The 17,153-nt window shown below is 46.7% G+C and overlaps 1 protein-coding gene across 1 annotated transcript in view; it reads right to left on the bottom strand.

Moving 5' to 3' along the window:
* Positions 1 to 17,153, bottom strand: part of FAM124A (family with sequence similarity 124 member A) — a 114,169-nt gene that overhangs the window by 75,503 nt on the left and 21,513 nt on the right. The window contains exon 3 of the mRNA XM_021689448.1: positions 11,137 to 11,870. Coding sequence (XP_021545123.1) covers positions 11,137 to 11,870 — 734 coding nt within the window. The remainder of the gene's footprint in view (positions 1 to 11,136; positions 11,871 to 17,153) is intronic.

The raw sequence follows: 17,153 nt of genomic DNA, 5'->3' as shown, positions 1-17,153 counted from the left end.
AAGAAGAAGTCAAACTCTCACTCTTTGCAGATGATATGATACTTTATGTGGAAAACTCAAAAGACTCCACCCCAAAACTCCTAGAACTCATAGAGGAATTCAGTAAAGTGGCAGGATATAAAATCAATGCACAGAAATCAGTGGCATTCCTATACACCAACAAGACAGAAGAAAGAGAAATTGAGGAGTCGATCCCATTTGCAACTGCACCCAAAACCATAAGATATCTAGAAATAAATCTAACCAAAGAGGCAAAGAATCTGTACTCAGAAAACTGTAAAATACTCATGAAAGAAATTGAGGAAGACAAAATGAAATGGAAATGGAAATTGGAAATGGAAAAACGTTCCATGCTCATGGATTGGAAGAACAAATATTGTGAAGATGTCAATGTTACCTAGAGAATCTACACATTCAATGCAATCCCTATCAAAATACCATCAACTTTCTTCAAAGCAATGGAAGAAATAATCCTAAAATTTGTATGGAATCAGAAAAGACCCCGAATGCCAGAGGAATGTTGAAAAAGAAAACCAAAGCTGGCGGCATCACAATTCTGGACTTCAAGCTCTATTACAAAGCTGTAATTATCAAGACAGTATGATACTGGTGCAAAAACAGACACATAGATCAATGGAACAGAACAGAGTGCCCAGAAATGGACCCTCAACTCTATGGTCAACTAATCTTTGACAAAACAGGAAAGAATGTCCAGTGGAAAAAAGACAATCTCTTCAACAAATGGTGTTGGGAAAATTGGACAGCCACATGCAGAAGAATGAAACTGGACCATTTCCTTACACCACACACAAAAACAAACTCAAAATGGTTGAAAGACCTAAATGTGAGACAGGAGTCCATCAAAATCCTAATGGAGAACACATGCAGCAACCTCTTCGACCTCAGCCGCAGCAACTTCTTCCTAGAAACATCGCCAAAGGCAAGGGAAGCAAAGGCAAAAATGAACTATCGGGTCTTCATCAAGATAAAAAGCTTCTGCACATCAAAAGAAATAGTCAACAAAACCAAAAGACAACCGACAGAATGGGAGAAGATATTTGCAAATGACATATCAGATAAAGGGCTAGTATCCAAAATCTATTAAGAACTTATTAAACTCAACACCCAAGGAACAAATGATCCAATCAAGAAATGGGCAGAAGACATGAACAGACGTTTTTTCAAAGAAGACATCCAAATGGCCAATAGACACACTAAAAAGTGCTCAACATCGCTCGGCATCAGGGAAATCCAAATCAAAACCTCAATGAGATACCACCTCACACCAGTCAGAATGGCTAAAATTAACAAGTCAGCAAATGACAGATGTTGGCGGGGATGCGGAAAAAGGGGAACCCTCCTACACTGTTGGTGGGAATGCAAGCTGGTGCAGCCACTCTGGAAAACAGTATGGAGGTTCCTCAAAAAGTTGAAAATAGAGCTACCCTATGACCCAGCAATTACACTACTGGGTATTTACCCCAAGGATACAAATGTAGGGATCCGAAGGGGTACGTGCGCCCCGATGTTTATAGCAGCAATGTCCACAATAGCAAAACTATGGAAAGATCCAAGATGTCCATCGAGAGATGAATGGATAAAGAAGATGTGGTATATATATACAATGGAATATTATGCAGCCATCAAAAGGAATGAAATCTTGCCATTTGCAACAACTTGGATGGAACTGGAGGGTATTATGCTGAGCGAAATAAGTCAATCAGAGAAAGACATGTATCATATGATCTCACTGATATGAGGAATTCTTAATTTCAGGAAACAAACTGAGGGTTGCTGGAGTGGTGGGGGGTGGGAGGGATGGGGTGGCTGGGTGATAGACATTGGGGAGGGTATGTGCTATGGTGAGCACCGTGTAATTGTAAGACTGTTGAATCACAGACCTGTACCTCTGAAACAAATAATACATTATATGTTTAAAAAAAAAAAAAAGAAGAAGAAGATAGCAGGCAGGGAAAAATGAAGGGGGGAAATTGGATGGGGAGACGAACCATGAGAGACTATGGACTCTGAGAAACAAACTGAGGGTTCTGGGGGGGGGGAGGATGGGTTAGCCTGGTGATGGGTATTAAAGAGGGCACGTACTGAGTGGCGCACTGGGTGTTATACGCAAACAATGAATCATGGAACACCACATCAAAAACTAATCATGTAATGTATGGTGATTAACATAACATAATAAAATTTAAAAAAAAATAAAGAGGCAAAAAGTACAATAGCAATTCCATTCAGATGAATACAAAACAAAACAAAAACAGTTTTAGGAAGCTCTGTTCACCTTCTAGACACTTCCTGTGACTTGACTTTTTCCCCCCTTTTTAAAAAAATTGATATATAGCTGACATGTAACGTTATATTAATTTCAGTTGTATGACATAATGAATGATTCAATACATGTATACTGGGAAATGATCACCACCAACTTGTAACTTGTGCTCTTGATGTTCTATCCCAAGCCTGCTCTTAAGTATAATTATAATACACTTTAAAAGGTGAACGTGCCCCGGGCAGCGGTAATCAAACGTGAAGCAACAACTGGGTAGTCCCGCCTGAGAATATACTGTGCCTGGTGAAGGTGCAGAGAGAGTGACCGGCAGCAGCACTGGGAGCTGGCCGGAAATGCAGGATTCAGGCCCCGTCCTGCACCTCCTGGACCAGCATCTCTGCAGGCGGGCCCCAGGAATCTGCGATTTTCATGCCTGCTGAAGTTTGAGAAGCACTGGCAGAGGGAATGTCTAGGCCCCTACCGGGTCCCTCAGAAAAGGACAGGGGACAGCACAACCAACATGCACTCATGAGTGAGATGTGTCTAGGATCATTGCCAGCCCCTGACCCAACTCCCACCCCCCCATCTGTTGCTGGTAATAACTGGGAGTGGCAGTTACCAGATCTAAATCTCAGGGTGTGCATCTGCAGCGTCGGGGTACATATGGTCCCCTTTGGTAGAAATGCCAAGAGGGTGAAGTAAGGTACTGGAGTGCAGTTAGCCCCAGTAGCACCTTCTAAGCGAGCAATTGATATTTATGATCACATCATGATTACTTCTTGGCTAAATTCTTCCCTGTCAGCTCATACCCAGGCAAAAAGCTGACCAACTGGAGATGGTCTGCTCCTGTTTCTGGGAGCTAGGAGCAGAGGCGCCATACTACTGCTGTGTGTGTCTTTTGGCTTTCCCAGAGACGTTGGCTGGGCCCTCCCTTCCTCTTCCAGGCTCCCCTCGGAGAAGGCCGCTCCCATGGCCTGATGGAGGGGCAGCGGGGCTCCTGTCAGCATGACTGCTGTTCTCTGTATGGAAGAGAAGCGGGCCCTGGCATGAGGGGCAGGGAGAGGCCAGGGGAGGCCATCCACACTTCCTCTTTGCCCTCTGCCCAGTGTTCCGTGGCTCAAGTCCCACTGGAGTAGGCCAGCATATACCACGGCCCAGCAAGTGCTCCCCTCTGCGCCTCCCAGCCCGATCTCCTCCTCTGGGTCCTGTTCACTCTGCATCCCTCCTTGTCCTCCGTCTCCTCCTAGCAGCCGTGCCCAGGCTTTCTGTTGCTCAGTCTGCCTCCACTGGGCAGGCCCGAAACCATCCCAAGTCTCCCCCTTCTCCCCCCTTCCGTCTTTCCTTCTTTTATGCATTCGAACACCAAGTGTTGGATCTGTGCCAGACACTATTCGGGGCACGAGGGATACACCAGTGGGCAAATCAGATAGAGTTTCTGCCCTCAAGGTGCTTACGTTGAGTCAACATAGAGCATGCTAAAAGGAGGAAGAGCAAGCAGGGCCGGGAGCAGGGCTGCTGGTGCGTCTGCGCGTGAGAGCACAGGGGACAGGGTGGCCGGGCAGGCTTGCTCGTGAGGGCACACGGAGTGGAGACCCGAGGGGCCTGCGGGAGCAGCCACGTGGCCACTGGGTTCGGGGTGGGGGAGGGCGGTAGTGGCCCAGGCAGAGGGGACAGAGAGGCCCAGGGCATTCTGAAGGGTGGACAGCGAGGCAGGGGGCTGGGCAGAGTGAGGCGGGAGAGGCGAGAACAGCGCAGCACCGGGCCTGCCGGCCACCCGGGGAAGCAGCTCATATTGTACGTGGGACGGGACGGGCAGCCCCCCGGGCTCTGGGCCGAGGAGGTGCAGGTCTCAGTTATGCTTTGAAGGGCCCTCCAGCTGTGCAGTGGAGAATGGGCTGCAGAAATAAAGAGCCGCTCAGGGGCTCCTGGGGCAACACCAGTGGCCAGTGGCGGAGGCGGCGGTGGCGAGAAGCGTGCAGATTCTGTGTGCATTCTGCAAGTGGAATAAACACGGGAAAACCTCAAAATGACTCTGGCGTTTTTGTCCTAAGCATCCGAAGAATGGTTTGTCTTTTTTTTTTTTTTTTTTTTTTTATGATTTTATCTATTTATTTGAGAGAGAGCAAGAGTGAGAGAGAGAGACAGCACAAGCGTGGTGAAGGGGAGAGGGAGAAGCAGGCTTCCCGCTGAACAGGGAGCCCAATGCGGGGCTTGATCCCGGGACCCTGGGATCATGACCTGAGCCGAAGGCAGACGCTTAACCAACTGAGCTACCCAGGCGCCCCTACTTTGCCTTTTCTTGTGTTGGTTTCTCCCCAGATGCCCCCCTGCCCTCTGATGGCAGCGCAGAACCCCGACCGCTGCCCCGGGGTCCAGCAGCTCTGCCTGGGCCTTTGTGCCTGTTGCTGTCCTGGGGCTCCCCTGGATATCCCAGACCCATGGCCACCCTCAGCTCAGCTCAGGCATCTGTTCTGCTAAGAAGCCTCTCGTGACCCTGTGGCCCCTGGCCAGCATCAACCAACCCACCCTTTGTGTAACGACAGCTACCGTTCCCTGGTTCATGGGTGCTGGGTGGCACCTCAAAGGCATTCTTTCTATGTGTCTGAGTAACTCTGCAAGGCAAGAATTAGCATCCTAACTGTTCAGATTAGAAAACAGTCTCAGCAATGTAATGTCACATGCCTAGTGACACTCAGCTAGTAAGTAAGAGAGTTAGGGTCCAACCCCAATACATCTGACTGCAAAGCCTGTGCCACGCACTGCCCTGTAGGAGTACTTTAAATCACAGCACCTGGAACATTCTGCTGGATTTTTTGGTTTGCATGACTGCTGCCTCCACTGGATGGTGAGCTGCTGAAGGGAGTAGGGAGGGACAGTGTTGGTACAGAGGGGTTGTCCAGTAAATGTTGGCCAAAGTTTCTTCCTTCAACATGGGATCACAACCCAGACATAAGAGGTTATAGGGTGGTTATGCACCCATTTGAGATTCATGGCTCTAGGCCCTCTTCCCTAACCTCAAATTCATTCATTCATTCATTTGACAATCTAGTAGTAGAGACAGATAATATACAAGAAAACAGATACATGTACAAAATAATTTTGGATAGTAGTAAGTGAAAAAAGAAAAAAAGATAATATAATAGGGAGTGCCGAGTCAGAGAAAGGGAGCTACTTTAAGTGGAGCAGACAGAGAAGGCGTCTCTGAAACCCAAATGATGAGAAGGAACTTGCCATGTGACGATCTTGGAGGAGATCATTCCAGGTGGACAGAACAGTAGGTGCAAAGGTCCTGAGGCAGGAGTGAGCTTGCTACATCTGAGGAACAGAAAGTAGGCCAATGTGGAAGGCATAAGGAGCAAGACGGGAGGGAAGTGGGGGATAAAGCTTGAGAGGTTAAGTAGTGGCCAGCTAATATAAAGCCTTAGGCCTTGGTGAAGATCTGGAAGGAACTGCAAGAGCCACGAGAAGCCTCTGGAGAGTCTTAATCTTGAAAGAGATCTGATGCACATAAACACATGCACACAAACTGTGCTTGGGGTCCAAGGACGGGAGGTTCAAAATTTCTGCTGTAGAGTCTAGTTCTGGAGTGCATGGGGTGAATCATAATAAAACAAGCCTCACTTCAATGTTTGCTCTGTTCTTTCCAACCTCATAGAGTAGAAGAATGATGTGCCGTAGCCTCACAAAGAGCAAGCCTTTCTCTGCTTTCTTAAAAAATGAGTCTCACCCTGTGCATTGTTGGCGGAAGTAGAAAACGGTACAGTCGCTACGGAAAACAGTATGGTAGTTCCTCCCCACAAAAAATCAAACACAAAATTACCATCGGACCTGGCAATTGCACTTCTGGGTACATGCCTGAAAGAAATAAAAGTAGGAACTCCAACAGATATTTGTACACCCATATTCATAGCAGCATTATTCACAATAGCCCAAAGGGGGACGCAACTCCAGTGTCCATCAACAGATGAGTGGATAAACAAAATGCGGTATATTCTTAAATGGAATATTAGACTTAGGAAGGAAGGAAATCCTGACCTGTGCTAACACATGGATGAACCTTGAGGACATTATGCTGAGTGAAATAAGACAGTTATGGAAAGACAAATACTGTATGATTCCACTTATGTGAGCTACCTAGAGCAGTCAAACTCATTTGAGACAAAAAGCGGAGTGCTGGTTGCCAGGGGCTGGGGGTGGGGGAAGTGGGGGTTGTTTAACGGGTAGAGTTTCAGTTTTGCAAGATGGAAAGAGTGCTGGAGCTTGGAGATGGTGGTGGTGATGTTTGCACAAGAGTGTGAATGTACTTAACTGAACTGCACACTTAAAGATGGTTAGGATGGTTAAGTTTTATTGTTATGTGTATTTTACCCCAGTGGAACATTTTTACGAAGTCTCTGGAGCCCACTCAGTCCCTCAATTGCATCCCCATCAGCATCTGTCTCCCTGCCCTCAACAGCGCTGGTGTTCCGGGTATCCCGAGATGGACTGTCTAGTCAAGCCCCTCACGCTATGTGAAGAAGACAAACTAGTTGGCGTGGATGAGACCTTAAAATCTCTCCAGCGAAGAAAGTCCCAGATGTTGAGCCTGGCAACCCTTAACAATTCTCTGTGTCAGATTTCTTGCCTTTTAAATCTTACTTAAATCTGTTTGTTTTAAACTAATTTCCTCTTTTTGCCTTACGCAGACACAAAGAACAGCTGGTGACCATCCTCTATGGACAGAGACGTCCAAAGACTTAGACGCCATTGTTAAATTACCTTGTTTCTCTGACGATGCAGAGCCACCCGCTTTCAACATCTCCCAGCCTACAGCTGCAGTCACATTCTCGTTGTGGGACTGAGCTTTGGGCCCTCAGCTGTGCTTTTGTCTGTGTGTCTGGGGGGACCCCAAATCATTTCTTAAGGAAAGCTTTGGCCCGGCCCATGGCATTCCCGTGGCAGGCCTCCAAAGGAGGCAGGTAGCCTTCCACTGAGGCCTGGGCCCTTATCAGGTTCCTGGGAGCTCTCTAAGATGATGTCAGCACGCGACTCAGATTGGCTGAGGTGCAGGACCTGTGACTCGCCTGACCAGCTCCAGGGCACAGGTGGATTACAGGCACTTGGCAGGGAACAAGAAAGCCGAGCTCACCATTCCTCACTAGGTACCAAAAGCCTGCCTAAGAGAAAGCAGATCTGGGGAGATTCTCTGAGGATGTATCCCTCCCTCTGGGATTAAGCCCAGTCCTCGGGAGCGGTGGGGACCGCTTTGTTTTGCCCACCCTTCCTCTGTGCAGTGGTTTTGCTGCACCACGCTTGGCCAGGCAGCCCGGCCCACTCTGCAGGCACCATATAAGAAAGAGGCTGAGAGGCCTTGGTGCAGTTATTCTAGAGGTACTGTTGAAGGTGGGCTGTTGACTCCACTGTGGACACGGGAATGTGGGGGCACTGCTCCCAGGACTCAGAACCAGGAGTACTTGTGCATCTTAAACATGGTGTATTTTTACCTCATGGACCCTAAATCCTATCGCTGATGATTTTACACTTTGTTTCTGCTGCTAGAGAACTTCAAGTCAAATATGGGGACTATTGCTGGGAAGAATGTTGTCCAACAGAACTTTCTGTAATGGAAATTTTCTATATCTCTGCTACCCATTACGGTAGCCACTAGCCACATGTGGTTTAGTAGGATGGAGAAAATGTCTTAGAAATGGATTTAGTAAGACAGGGAAACTGAATTTTCCATTTTAATTAATTCAAATTTTAAATTTAAATGGCCACACGTGGCTAGTGGCTACCAATTAGCTCTAGACACCATATGGGAAATGCATGTGTTTTGGATGTCACTTTTGGTTCATCTGACTTTCCTATCAATATATTCCATCTACTTCAAGTCCCTTTGCTGTCTAATTATTTTTATTAAAACTTTTTGTCAGCTATCTTCAATCTTTTTAAAATGTGAGATCTACTTATAAGTACAAAAAAAGGATAACATACACACATTCCCAATTTCTTTGACTAGGTACTTCTTCCCCCTTTTGTGCAAAATAGAGTAATTAATATGTTCATTTAAGGGAAGGGTGTCATTTACAGGAAGGGCGTCCCCAACAGAAGTTGGGGAGAGGCCTTCTCTTCTGTTTCTTTGTTCTGTTTCTTCAGCTGGGTGCTGCTTACACAAATGTTCAATTTGTATAAATTCATTGAGCTGTGTCTTTATGATGTATGCACTTTTCCATATATTATTTATACTATCCTTCAATAAAAAGTAAAGGGAAACATATAAAGAGAACCTGTTGGGTCCAAGGCACAATGTTAATTTAGCTCTACGGGATATGGAAAGATTCACAGAACATGGACCATGACTCCAAAAAGCTGCACTTGAGCATCATCGAGCATTAATGCAAATTTCTGGGATGCATTTTTCCAGAGGGATCTTGGGCAACTTCTGATGCTAGCAACTCCCCACCCTCCTCTTCCTTGCTTTCCTCCCCGGATCAGACAGTGCCAAGAAAGAGTTTTAGGAGGAGGAAGTCTTTCTTTCCATCTCAACAGATCTTAGTCAAAAACATTCCAAATTCTTATAAAAGGCTGAGTAGCCCCCAGAAAAAACCTTTAATCTTTATTGTCTTCCAGAGGAATTAAATCAGAGGAGGAGGTGTCTGGAATATGGAATGTTCATGGGGCAGGATGAGGAAATAAAATTCAATCTATATTTTAAGCAAGCAACTAAAAACTACCAACCAAGATGTGTTCCAGCATATACCTCTGCTCAACTGAACAAAAACATTTATATTAAAAATTATAATTGAAAATATAATTTTTTCAATTATATTTTTTCAACGGGGTCCCTCTCCATGACTTAAATATCTTAATTTTGCTAAAGACTGAGACATAAATTTTTATACTTAAAAGTAAGTTAAAGAGCCAGGCAGGTGCATATTTCATGCTAGAGCAGAAGGTTGCTCTCTGCAGTGATTCAGTCCCAGTAACCTGTATAAATGGCCATCATCAAGAATTATGGGGGGGCTATTAGTCATTTCTGTCTACATTAATTTACCTCCTCGACATATTACTATATTGAACAAAGGCCTGCATTCTTGAGACCCAAGATACAAATCTTTTTTCTTACTCTTTTCACACTTTAATGCTCGAACTTCAAAAGCCTCCACCTGTACAGATTTTATAACCATTTAAATGTGTGAATCTTCTTTGAAATATTCTTTCACTGGTTCCTTTGAGCACAGCCCAGGCCAAGCTTTTATACTTTGTTCTTTCACTTACGTTATTACAGGCATCGAGTGAAAAAGTATTCTAATTACTGCCAAAAAAGAAGAAGTGCCTTCAAAACAATCACATTCATTTTGGTCTTTTAGTATAAACAAAATCCTTCCATTTACTTTTACTTATTCAACTGCATTATATTTTGCGTACGGCATTGGGAGTCTTCAAACACAGAAGAATTTTGTTCTCACATTTCAAAACAGACTATAGAGCAAATGCAAACTAGCATTCAGTTCACTGAATAAACTGATATTTAGTTTCTTATCCTTATAGCTCAAAGGAAAATCAGAAAATTATCTGTGTCCTATAAACAGTAAATGTCTCAGAGGAGATCTTTCTGACTTGAGCAAAGTGGCCTGGCTGTAGTTTTAACCAGTTTTTTGACATGTGCCAAGTTCTCACTTCATTTTGTGATATGTGGATTACAGTTCTGATGTTTGACGTCAAAATCAAGAAAAATTACGAAGCTGTGGTTTGAGTGATTTGAGTAACTACCTGTGATTTCAGTAACTACGATCAGCACCTTTCAAGATAATGGCCCTTAATGCACTATCAACCTTCTCCTTCCAGGTAGCCAAATGGGAAAACGGAGATGCCCGAGCCAGATGTTTAAAAAAAACAAAAACAAAAACAAAAAAACCGAAGTCCTATATGCTTGGAACTGTTTTACATGCTAATTCCAGAAAGCCTGGGTTTAGAAAGCATTTATTAGGTCGGGCCAGGTGTGGGACATTCTTAAGTCTATGTGCTGAATTTTGAATTCTCGAATACGGTAATTAATGATCCTGAAAGAGTGTGAGGCAACCACTGGGAGGATGGGAGGAGAAGGGGGTCCAGGAACTGAGTGAAGGATTAACCACAGAGTAACAGGGCAGTCTACTACATCCATTCCCTTAAAATGTACTCATTCACCTCTTCCCAAGCTTACTGAAACCAAAAACTCCAAAGGCATCACTTAATTCTTAGAATATTTATGAGAAAGTAATTTTTTAAGTGATCACTGGATTTTAACAACCTACTTACTGCCTAGCAGTAGAAGGGTGGACGGGTGGATGGTGGGGAGGCACGAGAGGGAAGAAGGAGACATCTATCTTCTCTCAATATATTCTACAGTTTTCTAAGAGCTGGGTTTTCCTGAAGGTCCTTTGTGGAAGTGAAGAATACACTGGTAAAAACTCCCTAAGTGTGAGGGAGTAGATTCAGGAATCTTAAATAACAAGGTCCCTGGGTTACAAGCTCATCTGCAGTCCCCGGGAGCCACAAGCATTCATGGCGGCTCAAACAGCAGGTGAAGAGGCGCGCAGAGGACCTGGCAGTTGCTTGCTGAGGCATTCAGCCAAGGCAGCCAAGTGAAAACAACCAACGCAAAGAGCCCTTGATGCCTCTTCTGTTTAGGCAGCGTCGGGACACCTTGACTTTGTCTAAGAGCCAGACAGGGGGCCACGGATCCCTCCTTTTTCTTAACTCATTGCTCTTTACCAGGTACTGGGGTAACTGGGGTTTCTGGCACAGCCAACCCGCTTGTTTCTCTGTTCCCCAACCCCCAAGAGACAGGGAGGTAGACACAGACAGACAGACAGACTTCCCCCAGGTACCTGCAGGAGGATCTTGTTCCCATCGAGGTCCTCCGTCTGCCAGCGGCCCTCACTGATGGGGCTGCAGGGGTTGGGCAAGAGAGGCACGAGCTCACCGATGTCCTTGACCCGGAACTCCAGCACCGAGGAATCGGTGGGGACGGGGGTCTGGTCACAAGGCAGCCTTTTCAGGGAGAACTGGATGTCCACATCCAGATTGGAGAAGATGGGGAAGATGCAGAAGTCCGTCTTCCTCTGGCTGGGGCTGCGCCGGAGGATCAGCTCGTAGAACTTGAGGATGTCGGCGTAGTTGTCGTGGCGACAGTAGATGGTGAAGCGCACGATTTCCTTGCCGTAGTGCACAGGCCGGATGGCCCACAGCGGGGTCCCGGGGGCCAGCGTGAAGAAGTCCTGGCTGCAGGGCAGGTAGGGCAGGAACCTGCTAGGCACGCGCTCCGTGTGATGGTGGCGCCAGGGCGGCCGCTGCAGCGTGCGGTGCAGCTGCAGGATCTGCTCCTCACCGTACTCCTCCTGAAGGAAAAGAACCACGGCCAGCGCCGGCTGCGCCACCTTCCAGGGCTTCCGCCGCCGCCGGGATGCCCGCCTTTCCGACACCCGGAACAGCTGCAGGTCTGGGTGGATCCAAGCCAAGACCTTGTCGATGGCCTCCTGCAGGGGTTGGGATTCCCCCGGGTCTGCAATGATGTGGATGCTAACCAGGAAAGGGTCCTGCGCCTCCTCCACCGAAAGCTCACCTGGGGGCACAACAAGAAAAACAAACAAACGGTGACTATGTCATTAAAAGTGTCCTGTGATGACAAGCAAGGCGGTGACAGGAAGAGAAGCTAAGGGCTAACTGAACTGACTCCGCGATCATTAGGATTTTCAGATCCCAAGTTTGCCCACAAAAACGCTGGCAGCCCAAACACGAGAGAAGTATTATTGCTAGGAATAGCCCCCAAACTGGGCAGGGCTAGGAGAACCCCCCGTACTGCACCAGGTTGAGTGTACTTCCTGTTATGCAGCAGAAAGTCAATCTCCACTGATCTGGAAGGGATAACACGGCCAATAGAGAAGATGCTGTCGCGTTCAGGGTATACCATTTAATATTTCCCGAAGCAACTGCCGTGCCTTACCCCCCAAATGGTCCCTCTACCGCTGCACTCCTCGGATTTGCTTATTGCATTGGTTTTTCTTGTTCATTCACTTCACAAACATTTATGGAATCCTTTCTTCATGTCTCATGCTAGGTGCCGTGCTGACAGACAAAGCCCTGGCTGGGGAGGCATACGGCCAACGGGTGACTGATGCTGGGCTGATCTGGTCATGACCATCTTGCTGCTGGAAAGAACGACATGGAGGAACATGGGGCTGAGGCGGGGCGGGAGGCCCAGTGTTCTTGCGGAGGCCGCTTACTGGGGCTGTGGTTAGGGCTCGGGGAGCATGGTGGGACCACGGCTGCCTGCGGAATGCTGCCTTTGGGCTTCTCCTCAGGCCACGTCCACTCAGAAGCCCACACATCTTGAGCGGGTTGTTTACCCTCCCGATGTCTCTGGCAGAAAGAACATCTGGAAGCACTGAATTCCAAGGGTGAAGCTGACCATTTAACTTGGCAACACTATCCCACAGGGTGAACGGTCTGCTGGCCACACTGGCGTATTTCTAATTCAGAAATATTCAGCATACTTTCTCAGATAACATGATCAGAGGCTTGTTCTTTTAAAAGATGGCTCTATTTGCATCTTTACAGGCTTTATGACTCATCCAAGGGAAATCAAGAAATCTTTAAGTCTACTGTGACTTGGGGGGCTAGATTCACCTAGAATGTAGATCTGTCATCACACACATGCCTCACAATGTCCACTAGGGTATTAGGTAGAAGTCAATCATGCAGTCAATAATGTTTGAGAAGTGTGATGTGCTTCTAGGAACAATAACCTCAATCAATTTACAGGATAAATAATTTCTTTTTCTAACTTTGCAAGACATGCCAAATGAGCTTGCAGGTATATTTCATCATATTCATCTGTGATAACATAGTTTCAATTTTGTTGGATCAAAACCTGTCTGAATTTTCATCTCAACTCTGTTAAATTATTTCACTTGGGAATAGTTAATTCAGTTTGTTGTTGCCTTTCTTATGTACTCATTTATTTACACATTTGTTGAGCAATCCATATGTATCAGGCACTGGAGAGACAAGGCAGCTCGTATCATCGAGTCTTATGGGAGTCTGTTTACATAGACTCTGGTGTGAATAGTAATGCTCCCTTAGAGTTGTGCAGTGTACAACCTGCACACACACAGCAGTAGCCCTCTGAAGAACCATAAGCCACAAATAACTTCATAAACACAGTCATAAAAAATTAAAATTCAATCTGATATGGGCCTATAGGAAATACAGTAGAGTAGCATTTTAGGCAGGGGTTAGATTCTAAAGTCACCCTGAAGTAAAAATTACCTAGAGACAATATTACCCCTTAAAGTCCCTTGAATTTCCAATATAGTATTGAAGGTCCTACTTGCAGCAAGACAATGCAGCCAGATAGGTGTTCCTCTGGCTGAACACCGGATGAAACAGCAGCCTTGCTGCATGGCTTGTGTTATAAAAGAACAGTCTTGCATCAGTAAGCACTAGACCCCCACTCAGCAGGCTGTGCCTTTCACCCTACAAGAGGCTTCCGAAACATAAGGATGAAAGGTAACAGCAAAGTCAAATCTCAGTACTTCCATGATCATGGACCAGAATGGTAGGTGGCATTGTTCAACCCCCGCCCCCTCTGGCTGAGCATGTAGTCTTGAATTTGTACGAGTTAAATATGAGCATGATGTAATTCCAATTTACTACCATGGGACAAAGGAAGGAGCAACGTTTCCTCCAGAGTGCTTCTGGGGAGGTTTTTCTGGAGGAGGCACCACGTGAACTGGGCCTTGAAGGGTAAACAACATCTCACTCATAATAACCTTCAAACGTGGGGGAGACCACTGCAGGAAGAGGGAAGATGGTTTATGAAGGCACAGAACTGTGCAAAAAAACAAGCACATTTGGAAGGGGGTGGTGAGTAATTCTGAAACATGGCAACAGATGCAGTGGGAAAAATGGACTAGCACCAAGTTATACGGGGCTTCAGCTCAATTTGGTAGTGATAAGGGGCAGTGGAAAGTTTCAATAAAGGGACGTGGGGCACTAGTCGGGGGAGCAAAGGAAGAAGTCAGAAGATGAGTAAACAGTCTAGACAAGAGATCACCAGGACTTGGCAGTGGAGGAGATTGCATTATTGGCCCTCATTCTTTATCTTGCCCTGTCTCCTTGCTCTCTGCCATGGGACTTTATAGTTCCTCCCATTACTGGGTGAAGTGCATTTCCCCACCCTTTGACTTCGGACACCGTCGACCATATGCCTAACTGTGGCCAACAGAAAGACACAGTGGTGACGTGTGTTTGGGCCTGCCTTCTTGTGCTTTTGACATGTCCATGAGGAGCTAGCCCATTGGTGCCAGAAAGCAGGAGGAGATATACATGGATCACAGCCGCCCGAGCTGAGCCCAGCCTGGATCAGCCAATCTCAGACACCCACAAAAACATGGTAAGAGCCACCTAGCTGTGCCTGGTCTAGAGCAGCTGACCCAAGACATGTGAGGAATAAGAAATGACTGTTGTTTAAGCCACTGTTTGGGCGTGGCTGTTATACAGCAATACTCATAGGTACAGGAGGAGTCGGTGGGTGTACAGAAAAGGCACAGATTCACAGGCTAATTAGGTGGCACAGGTGACTTGGCTTGGAGCCCACAGGCCTGGGGTGGGGAGCAGGAAAAGCAGGAGAGGAGCGTACCTTGATGTTTCTGGTTGGATCCTGACGCGTAAGTAAGAGATACGGAAGAGAGGAAGCAGGGCAGATTTGTGGGTAAAGATAAGGAGTTCCACTTTGGCCATGTTGGCATGAGATGCCGGAACGACTTCCAGGAGGGATGTCCTGTTAGCAGTGGGACCTGTGCACTGCTGAGCTCGTGGGCTGAATTTTAAGGATGGATCAGTTACTTTAGACTGTATTCTTACTTTTATGTGGTTATCAAATACATGTGTGCCCCCATGTAAATCTGAATCAATGAAAATTCGTCGTGATGGTTTAAAAAACAATCAGAATTCCTGGACTCTTGTGGTCCTTCTCTTTGTTTGCTCTTCTGCTCACCTGACTACTTCCTGTTTCATTGAACATTAGCACCATTATCAGCCGGAGGTGTGGTTGAAACAAAAATAGTGACAAGGCAAACCAATGCGATTTTCCACCAGTCAGTAACTCCAGGAAAGGTAAGAAAAAGTACCACAATCAAATGAAATGCATATTTTGCTTTTTCATGGTGGCCTGATCTCCCAACAGTGGGGACATGTGATTTTGCTAAACATTAATGAAAGCTCAGTTCAAATGGAAAGAGGTAGAAAGGCTTTGAAGGATTTGGCGGATGAAGAAATTTATTTGAGAAAATTGGAGATGATTTCTGTGAGAGGAAAAAAGGACATACGGAGTCGAAAGAATGTTTGGGAAAAGACATTGTCAGAGCAGTGAGGCAGCCCCATTAAGACCTTGCGCCCGTTCTCAGGGTGTGCGCATGGCCACGTACACGGAGAGACGTTAGCTTAACACGTGCATGATGTTCACTGTGGTCCAGCACTTTCTCCATGTTCTACATATATGAACTCATTGAATCCTTAGAACAACCCTAGAAGGGGGGGGGGTGCTATTATTGTTCCCATTTTAGAGAGCAGAAAATCGAGGCACAGAGAGGCGAAGTAATCTGCCAAGGTCACACGGCATCTGAGGTCTGCGTGCACAATCACAACGGTTCTGTAGAGAACTGTGCTTACCCTCTCATCTGTATTTATTTCATAGCAGAATGAGCAGCCGCCCCTCCCCATCGTTTCTGGCCACATTGCTACGGCCTCACCCCTCTCTACTGCGCTCCTGCCTCCTCCTGTCTGGCTGGCTTCTCAACCACCAGCCAACAGCTCCCTGTCTTGGACACCCATTTACATCTCTTTTGTCTGGCCCTGGGTGTCTGAGGAAGCATAACCCGGAAACTGCCTCCCCAGTGGCACACCCCCCGGTCTTTTTATGAGCACTGCCCTCTCAGGCTCGCAGACAAGCGTGAGAAGCCTGCGTGTGGAGAGGCCCCGGGTGAGGTAGCTTCTGAGTCTCCAAGACAGCGTTGTCGGGGTGCTCGGTGTCAGGACACCTCTATCAGCCACACAGAGGTTTCCCAGAGAGCAGTAACAAAGGCCATGCTGAAGCCTGTGTGGACCAGTGAATGTTGACAGCTTTGCAGAAAGGCAAGATGCCCAGCCTCGGGGCAGGGTGGGGACACGGAGAAAGGCGTCTGACCAAGCACCAGCTCGCCTGGGCAGCTTGGGATGCATCCAAGAACAAGCAAGGAAGGAAGGGAGGTGAAGACCTGACCCCTGAGCTCCGTTTGCACTGCATGAACCAGGGCGATCAAAGTGGCTAAAATCCCACCCCGAGAAGAATAAAGAGAATGAGTGGTGGCATTAATATACTCCAGCCATCACCAGCATGTGCCCACTGCACGAGGCCCTAAAATAAACAGGCTCAAAGAGCCCCATCGTGCAGCTCCAAACCGTCACTGGGTGCTAGGGTTATATACACCCCAAAGAAAACGTGCCTCCTGGAGCTAGATAGGAAAGCAAGTATTTGAGGGGAAGGAGAGAAAATGTGAATAATTAATTGTCACGGAAAGCCTCTCCGCCTCCCTGGAGAAGCAGAGACACCGTGACAGTGGGATATGCTCTGCCTTTATCATATCTATTACACGTCTTCTCGAAGGACCTCAGAGAGCACCTGTTCACTTAAGGCAAGACACAGACCAAAAATGAACCAGGCAACAGACTTCCCCAGGGCTGGTTAGAAGAGGGGAGCTGTTCACAAATTTGCAAGTATTAACAAAGCCTTCGAGATGACTTTGTGCTTCCTGAGCAGAGAAGGAAGATTCTTTCCCATGGGATTAGAGACAATTAGATTTTTCCT

Source organism: Neomonachus schauinslandi, chromosome 3, assembly GCF_002201575.2.
Source record: "Neomonachus schauinslandi chromosome 3, ASM220157v2, whole genome shotgun sequence".
In the NCBI taxonomy this organism is placed as follows: Eukaryota; Metazoa; Chordata; class Mammalia; order Carnivora; family Phocidae; genus Neomonachus; species Neomonachus schauinslandi.
This window is presented reverse-complemented; position numbering and strand designations above follow the sequence as displayed.